This window comes from Vulpes vulpes, chromosome 2 (assembly GCF_048418805.1).
Source record: "Vulpes vulpes isolate BD-2025 chromosome 2, VulVul3, whole genome shotgun sequence".
NCBI classification, from domain to species: domain Eukaryota; kingdom Metazoa; phylum Chordata; class Mammalia; order Carnivora; family Canidae; genus Vulpes; species Vulpes vulpes.
Genome location: NC_132781.1, coordinates 158,035,615 through 158,044,664, shown reverse-complemented (window position 1 = coordinate 158,044,664; position 9,050 = coordinate 158,035,615). Strand labels below are relative to the sequence as shown.

Below are 9,050 nucleotides of genomic sequence, written 5' to 3'. Positions count from 1 at the left end.
ATTTTTGATAAGGGTGCCAAGACCCCTCACTGAGGAAAGGACAGTCTTTTCTTTCTTTTTTTAAATTTTATTTATTTATTCATGAGAGAAACAGAGAGAGAGAGAGAGAGAGAGAGAGGCAGAGACACAGGCAGAGGGAGAAGCAGGCTCCATGCAGGAAGCTCGATGTGGGACTCGATCTCAGGTCTCCAGGTTCACGCCCTGGGCAGAAGGTGGTGCTAAACCGCTGAGCCATCTGGGCTGCCCCAAGGACAGTCTTTTCAACAAATGGAGTTGGATAAACTGGATATCCATATGCAAAAAATGATGCTGGATCCTCACACCATATGCTAAAATTAACTCAAAAAGAATCAAAGACCTAAAAGTAAGACTAAAACTACAAAACTCTAGAAGAAAACAGAGGGAGAAATTTTCATGACATTGAATTTGGCAATGAGTTCTTGGATAGGACACCAAAATCACAGGCAATAAGGGTAAAAATAGATAAAATGAACTACAGCAAAATTTAAAAACTCTGTGCATTAAAGGACATAATCAAAAGAATAAAAGGGCAACCTAAGGAACAGAGAAAATATTTACAAGTCATAAGGAGTTAATATCCAGAATATATAAGGAGCTTCTATAATTAAACAATTTTAAAATGGGCAAAGGACTTGAATAGATATTTCCCCAAAGAAGATACACAAATAGCCAATAAGCATATGAAAAAAAAAAAAAAAACGCTCAACATCACTAATTAGGGAAATGCAAATCAAAGCAACAATGTGGAGAGGCCTGCGTGGCTCAGTGGCTCAGCGGTTGAGGTTGAGCGGCTGTCTTTGGCTCAGGGTGTGATCCACATCAGGGTTCCCTGCAAGAGTCCTGCTTCTCCTTCAGCCTATGTCTTTGCCTTCTCTCTGTGTCTCTCATGAGTAAATAAATAAAAATCTTAAAAAAAAAAAAAAAGTCAAAACAACAATGTGATATTACCTCACAGCCATCAGGATGCTTAGTATATATTTTTTATTTTTTTTTAAAAAATATTTTATTTTTATTTTATTTATTTATGAGAGAGAGAGAGAGAGAGAGAGAGGCAGAGACACAGGCAGAGGGAGAAGCAGGCTCCATGCTGGGAGCCTGACACGGGACTCAATCCTGGGACTCCAGGATCGGGCCCTGGGCTGAAGGCGGGTGCCAAACCGCTGAGCCACCCAGGGATCCCCTACTATATATTTTTTAAATAATAATAGAAAATAACAAGTGGTGAGTAGATGGAGACACTGAAACCCCTGTGAGGTGTAAAATGGCATAGCAGCTATGGAAGACTGTATGGTAGTTCTTTGAAATATTAAAAAATTAGACTTACCATATGATCTAGCAATTCCACTTCTGGTCATAGATCCAAACAAACTGAAAGCAGAGCCTTGAAGAGATAGCTGTAGACCCGTGGTCGTAGCATTATTCATAATAGCCAAAGGGATGATGCAACCCAAATGACCATCGACAGATGATCATGTAAACAAAATATGGTGTATCCATATGATGGGATATTACTCAGCCTTTAAAAGGAAGGAAATTCTGACACCTGCTACAACACAGATGAACCTTGAGAGTATCATGCAAAGTAAAATAAGCCAGTCACAAAGACAAATACTGCATGGTTCCACTTATATGGAATCATAGGGACAGAAAGCAGAATGGAGGTTGCCAGGGGCTAGGACAGAGAGAAATGGGGAGTTGTTTACTGGGTATAGCATTTTGATTTCACAAGATGACAAAGTTTTGGAGATTGGTTGCAAAACAATGTGAATATGCTAAATAATACTGAACTAAGAATGCTTAATAATAATGAACTGAACTTAAGAATAATACTTAAGAATGGTTAAGATGGTACATTTTATGTAATGTGTATTTTACCACAAATAAAAATAAAAAATTTTAAAACTATAATTACCATTCTTTGAGACATGAACAAGAATGAGATGCTATAAAAAAGAACAAAAAATTGCTCTTTTAGAAGTGAAAAGTTATGAGAAGATATATGAAAAAAAAAATTTAATGGAAAAGTTGGAAGATAAAGTGGAGGTAATGTCCCAGAAAATAGAAGAAACATTTTTTAAAATGGAAAACTGTAAGAACATTTTGAAAAATGAGAAGACCAGTCCAAGGGGTCCAACATCCAATTAATATAATTCCACAAAAACAAAACAAAAACAGAAAACAGAATGGAAGGTGTTAACACAAAGAAATGTCCCTCAAATTAGTTTCCGGATTAAAAGAGATGATTTCCAGGGTAGCCCGGGTGGCTCAGCGGTTTAGCACCACCTTCAGCCCAGGGTGTGATCCTGGAGACCCAGGATCGAGTCCCACATCGGGCTCCCTGCATGGAGCCTGCTTCTCCCTCTGCCTGTGTCCCTGCCTCACTCTCTGTGTCTCTCATGAATAAATAAATAAAACCTTTAAAAAGTGATAAAAAAAAAAAAAGTTTGAAAGACGACCTGGTGTGTTCAGCCAAGTTGGACAGCTGGGGGCTTAACTAGTAATAGGTACATAGGAAGTTTGTTTGTTTTTTTTTTTAAATAATGCAGTTACATATTTCTGGAAAAGCAAAACAGTTGTCCAATAAGGTAAATGGAATCATAACACACTTCAAGGCTCAGCTTTGAATATCTGCAAGAACATAATAAAATTTTAAAAGATTTTATTTATTTATTCATGAGAGGCAGAGAGAGGCAGAGACGCAGGCAGAGGGAGAAGCAAGCTCCATGTGGGGAGCCTGATGTGGGACTCGATCCTGAGACTCCGGGATCACGTCCTGAGCGGAAGGCAGATGCTTAACCTCTGGGCCACCCAGGCATCCCAAGAACCTAATAATTAAGCACTGACCACCAATGGTACAATGACAATAAAATGTTCAGACAAAACTGGGAGGAAGCAGGGAGGAAAAATGTGTGATGGGGTAGATCGAAAGGCATTAAATCTTCATCTTCTACAGCAGGTAGGCAACAGATAACATTTTAATGACTAGAAAATCTGAATTAGATGTGTTATTTAAAAACACGAGCCATATGACAATAGTGCCATCTAAAATGTGTAAAAGAGTGGTTATGTTTAGAAGAATTGAGACTGGGGAAGGGTGAGGTGAGAGATTTATCTCTTTTTACCTATAAGGCAGCTATTGGACTTTTAAAAATAATACAAGTATCCAAAAAATTAAAATAAAATAAAAATAATACAAGTATCAATATGATAGAAATACAAATGATTGGAAAAAGAGAGGAAAAAATCTGACCGCATACCAGTCCCTGAAGCAGCAATGGCTGATGCAAAGCTGAGAGCTCTAACCAAGGACCAGAGTGAGGGAGACCTGAATAGAAAAGACAGTGGAGGGCAGCCCAGGTGACTCGGTGGTTTAGCGCCTGCTTTTGGCCCAGGGCCTGATCCTGGAGACCTGGGATCGAGTCCCACGCCGGGCTCCCTGCATGGAGCCTGCTTCTCCCTCTGCCTGTGTCTCTGCCTGTGTGTGTGTGTGTGTGTGTGTGTGTGTGTGTGTGTGTGTGTGTCTCATGAATAAATAAGTAAAATCTTTAAAAAAAAAAAAAAAGGAAAAGAAAAGACAGTGGAGCCCTGAGTGCAACCAGCCGTCTAAAGGAACTAACTTGGTGGACGTGCAGAAGATTTGAGATCAAGTCTGGGGGTGTAAGGAGGAGTCCTGGAAGTGAGGAGTGACCCCAGGGAGTTGGGTGAGGCGAAAATCCCTGCCAACCAGGCTAAGTGAGTTGTGAACAAGGTAACAAAAAGTCTCACAATGTCAAATTCTGCTTTGAGGTCCAGGGGGCTAACCGTAAAAGCAGACTATTGCTCACTTTGATCTCACACAGCCCCAGGTCATCCTCCATGGAGGATTTCCCAAAGGCAATGGGAACAGAAGCCAGGCTGCAGGGACTAGGTGTGCAAGCCTAGGGAGGCAGTGGAGGCTCTCGCATGCAGCACACGCGGACCTGCAGCTCCTTGATCTCTTGTTCTCTGGGAAGCAGGAGGCCCAGCTACCAGACAAAATGCGTGCAATCCTGGGGACATACTTATACTAAAAAAGGGCTGTTTACTTGAAATTCAAATTTAACTATGTGAGTCCTGCATCCTTATATGTGAACGTAGCAAACTCAAGAGGCCTGGACCGCATCTCAGTTTTGCAAATTGACACTTCACTGCTGGCCACTCCCACCAGCACCCTATCAACCACGAGTGGACACAAGGCACCCTCGCCCAAGGCAGTGAGGTCCAGAGAGTGGACACAGGAGACCCAAGGCAGGAGACAGCACGATTTTTCAATGAGCTACCCTTCAAATCAAAACCACCTAAAGTCTTCTCTATAAAGGGAGTTGGTTGAATTAATGTCTCCATTGGGCCGAGACAAATCTAGCACCACAAAAAGCACTCAAATGAAGCACTCATTGTGCTTCTCAGAGCCTGTTCTCTTGTGGGGAAATGAGGCCACATCTACAGGGCGGGAACAGTGGGAGGCTTCCGTGTCCTTCTTGTGTGATTGTTTACCACAAGCACGTATTAGTTTTATAATCACTAAACCCAGAAGACATTTCCATATTGAAAATAAAATGAGGCCACAGTAGATCAGATCATCCGTGAAGCCCCCTCCAGAGCTAAGATTCTGCAATTCTAAGTAATTTCCGGTTCTTTATTTGCATGTCATTTCAGTACATGTCATTTTAGGAGCATTCAGTGATGCAGCCTAGTTGTGCTGGGCGTTCTTTGGGGGGGTGATTTTTTTTTTTTTTTTTTTTTTGGCTCTTATTCTCCCAAGAACTCTGAACCCAGCCACTCACTACTGGTGCCTGCTGGGCCTGAATGTTACTGGGTTGTGGAACACACAAATCTTCCCACTGCCCCCCACTGCCCCCACTCCCAGAGTGGTTTGCCTGGCCAAGCCCGAGCTTCTGAGCTCATTCTTGACCTGGAAAACTCCCCAGATAACCTGTTCCAAAGCCAAGGAAAGGGCCTGGATGTTGGCCCTGTGAGAGCCCAAGGTCATGAGACTCCTCGGGCCCCATCAGAGCAGACTTGGGATTCTACGAAATGTGCGGCTTAACAAATCCTGAAAGGGGGAAATGGGTCCTGACACCCAGGGACAACTGTCTCTTTCCTAGTACTTGAGACCCTCTCCGTAGTGAAAGCCCCCACTGATGGTCCCCATGGGAGGTTGGAAAATGCCTTTCTATGCAGCATTTGTCAACTCCGAGAAGGGTGAGGGCCTGCTTATGGGTCACCCAAACCTGAGTAAAGCACTAGTCCCACCTCCTACTAGCCCTGTGACCTTGGGCAAGTCACTAAACTGAGCCTGGGCTGTTCTGAGGATTAAATGAGATAATGAATGCAAAACCCCAGGGCTTTGGGGAGCAAGACTGGAGTTCACAAACCCGAGTTTCACCTATTTAATCCTCAGAGGGCCCTGAGGCAGCCCTTTGGCCAGAAGGAGCTTTTCATCTGCAATTCCCACAGACCCAGGACTGCTCTGGAACGTTCCCTGGCCCTCAAAAAAGTACCCTCCCTGCTTGGGTCCAGGCGAGGGCCTCTACCAGCCTCTGGAGACGCGGCTGCTCCCAGAGCTCAGGCGCAGCAGCCTGGCCCACGACCTTGGAAGAAGCGAGGAGAAAGCTTCACCCAAGCGACAGTACTTTTCCACTGCACGGCTCGGCCACCTCAGCTGGCTTTCTGCTGTGCAGACAGGAGGCAAGGAGCGCCGGGCCGGCCCCATCAGGAACCCACCCAAAAGCACTCTCCGAGGTGGGGGTAGAGCCAGGCAGCGGGAATCCTGGAGCGGGGAGGGCGATCCCGACTGTGCCCAGCGGGGCGCGGAGACCACCAGGGAGGTCGGAGAAGTCTGCATCCAGCGAGGCCCTCCGGTACCTTTCCCAAGGTTCCCATCCCTAACTGCCCCTCCGTCCCCGCCCCGCCAGTAATAGTGATTAAGCCCGTTCCACCGCGCCTGTGCCGGTCCCGGGCGGAGAGCAGCGCCGGCCGGCGCGGGGGAGGAGGGGGAGGGGGCGAGGAGGGCGAGGGGAGGGGACAAGAGCGCTCGCGGTCCCGCCCGGTGATGCAGGCAGCCCGGGGAGGTGGAGCCGCGACGCCTGGAGGAGTCCCCTCCGCTACCGCGCTCTCGGTCTGCCCCTCCGCGCGGCCAGCCCCAGCCCCGCTCCGGCGACCTCCCTGCCGCCGCAGTTTGGGCGGCGGGGACTGCGGGATCCCCCCCCCCGCGGTTAGGGCCCCGGGGGCGCCTCCCCCACGCCCAGCCCCCTCCCCTCCTCTCCTTGCTTCCCGGACGGCTGGAGCTACTCCCGGGGGAAGCTGTTCCCGGACGCTCGGCCGCCGCCCGGGCATCTCGGCTGCCAGCCCGGCCGCGCACCGGGCATCTCCCGGCTCCGACTGGCGCCGGCGCCGCCCAGCTGCTCGCGACCCCGGGGCCGCCGGCTGCGGCTCGCCCCCCCCTCCCCCGGCCGCCGGGCAGGACGCCCGTGAGCTCCCGGCGCCCCCGGCCCCTCTGGCCGCCGCCGCGATGCTGCCCTGGAGACGCAACAAATTCGTGCTGGTGGAGGACGAGGCCAAGTGCAAGGCGAAGAGCCTGAGTCCCGGACTGGCCTACACGTCGCTGCTCTCCAGCTTCCTGCGCTCCTGCCCGGACCTGCTGCCCGACTGGCCGCTGGAGCGCCTGGGCCGCGTGTTCCGCAGCCGGCGCCAGAAAGTGGAGCTCAACAAGGAGGACCCGACCTACACCGTGTGGTACCTGGGCAACGCCGTCACCCTGCACGCCAAGGGCGACGGCTGCACCGACGACGCCGTGGGCAAGATCTGGGCGCGCTGCGGGCCGGGCGGGGGCACCAAGATGAAGCTGACGCTGGGGCCGCACGGCATCCGCATGCAGCCGTGCGAGCGCAGCGCGTCGCGGGGCGCGGGGGGCTCCGGGGGCCGCCGGCCGGCGCACGCCTACCTGCTGCCGCGCATCACCTACTGCGCGGCGGACGGGCGCCACCCGCGCGTCTTCGCCTGGGTCTACCGCCACCAGGCGCGCCACAAGGCCGTGGTGCTGCGCTGCCACGCCGTGCTGCTGGCGCGGGCGCACAAGGCGCGCGCCCTGGCCCGCCTGCTCCGCCAGACCGCGCTGGCGGCCTTCAGCGACTTCAAGCGCCTGCAGCGCCAGAGCGACGCGCGCCACGTGCGCCAGCAGCACCTGCGCGCGGGGGGCGCCGCCGCCTCGGTGCCCCGCGCCCCGCTGCGCCGGCTGCTCAACGCCAAGTGCGCCTACCGGCCGCCGGCCCACGAGCGCGGCCGCGGGGCGCCGCGTCTCAGCAGCATCCAGGAGGAGGACGAGGAGGAGGACGCGGACGCGGGCGCGGGCGCGGAGGAGCGCGAGCGGCCCGAGGTGCTCAGCCTGGCGCGCGAGCTGAGGACGTGCAGCCTGCGGGCCGCCCCGGCGCCGCCGCCGCCCGCGCAGCCCCGCCGCTGGAGGGCGCCCCCCCGGGAGCGGGAGCGCGCGGGCCAGGCGCGCTGAGAGCGCGGGGCAGGACTTGCGGCCCCCGCCCCGGCCCCGGCCCCGGCCCCGCCCGCTCCGGCTCCCCTCTGGCCCCTCCGGCGCCCCCGGCCCCTGCCTCCCTCGTGGTCTCCGTCGCTGTCCGCCCCGCGTCTCGTCCCGGCTCAGGGTGACGCCCGATGCGCCCTCGATTAGGGGGACAGAGGAGGGGAGGGCAGGAGCATTGCCTGGAAGCCCCCCCTCCCCCCACATCCGGAGTTTCCGAGCGCCCTCCTCCATCGTGGAATTGCCCGTCAGCTTTACAACAGGTCTTTGCCCATAGACCACCCTCTCCCTCCCAAAACAGCCTCTCAAAAGAAGGGGGAAGAAGTTTCCAGAAATCCAAGAGGGTGGGCAGCCTTGGACCTTGGCCAGGTGGAAGCCGTGGTCCCGCCCTTGGCCAGTCAGGCCTTCCTCCCCTGGGATGGGACCAGTTCTTGTAGAGGAAGAATAGTGGCTCCTGAGAACTGAGGCCAGGTCCCAGGTGGGAACACACGAGCAAGAATTCTCAGGCCCTATGCCTCGCCTCTCTACCCCTCGGAGGATTTCTGGACTTCACTGCTCTGCCTCTGGAGAAGACTGGGCTGGTCCTACCAACCCAGACAACAGGTTAGACCAGGTAACAGCCCTCTGCACCAGGCAGCTGCCCAAGACTGTGCCCTGGCACCTGGCACCCCCCACAAGACTCCTCACCCACCCCACATCTCTGCAGACAGATGTGTGTGGTTCCCCACCAGGTGCCTCCCACTAGGACCAAGATGGCTCCAAAGGAGGTAAGGAGAACCTTTGGCAGGTGCTTGAGGACACTGACTACCCAGAAAGTGGACAAAGGAGGGACGCGGATGGCCCCCCCCGCCCCACCCCAATAGGGGCCTGTCACAGTTGGAGGGTCTTGATGACAGCATTTGGGTTCTCATAGCCAGCTGAGGAAGGGGGGTGTGGTAACCCAACAGAAGGAGTGGGCCCCTACCCAGGTGTTTCTCAACAAGGCCACAAAAAGCCCAAAGATCTATGTGTCACCAACTGATCGTTGTAAATAAAGTGGACCTGCTTTTTCATCCTTGTCTCCACTCCTGTGTTTTGTTCGATGCCAGACCCGCTGGGGACCAATAGACTATCATCAGAACCCTAAGGGACAGGAGGAGACCCTAGGAAGTGGCCCCCTTTAGCACCTAGAGCCAAGCGGTGGGATCGGTGGGGAGGGGCTGCTGCCAGGAAGCTGTTCCCTTAATGTCAGGAAAGGAGACAGGAGCAGGTGTGAAATCGCACGTGCCAAGCCTTGGAGGAGTGTCAGCTGTCTGTCTGCCTCGCAGAATGTCTGTCTGCCTGGGTACTCAGATGCAAGTGTCTCTGGGACATTTGGCAGGGAGGGGTGTATGGGGGTGGGGACTTCTCATCAGCCCTGACTCCTTGAGAAGATTCATGTGTGTCAAAGCCTGGGGTCCAAATACTGTGTCTCCCTGGGGATGAGACGGGCAGGTTGTAAAAA

General features: G+C 52.9%; 1 protein-coding gene across 1 annotated transcript; it reads left to right on the top strand.

The window, feature by feature from the left end:
• Positions 1–6,048: 6,048 nt before the first annotated feature.
• On the top strand, positions 6,049–8,619 carry FAM43B (family with sequence similarity 43 member B). Its single transcript, XM_072750979.1, has one exon. The coding sequence runs from the start codon at positions 6,092–6,094 to the stop codon at positions 7,541–7,543; it is 1,452 nt and encodes a 483-aa protein (XP_072607080.1). The 5' UTR covers positions 6,049–6,091; the 3' UTR covers positions 7,544–8,619.
• The last annotated feature ends 431 nt before the right edge of the window (positions 8,620–9,050 follow it).

Bases quoted from the DNA above. Each gene is read 5' to 3' on its own strand.
- FAM43B (XM_072750979.1), top strand. From the start codon at position 6,092: ATGCAGGCAGCCCGGGGAGGTGGAGCCGCGACGCCTGGAGGAGTCCCC.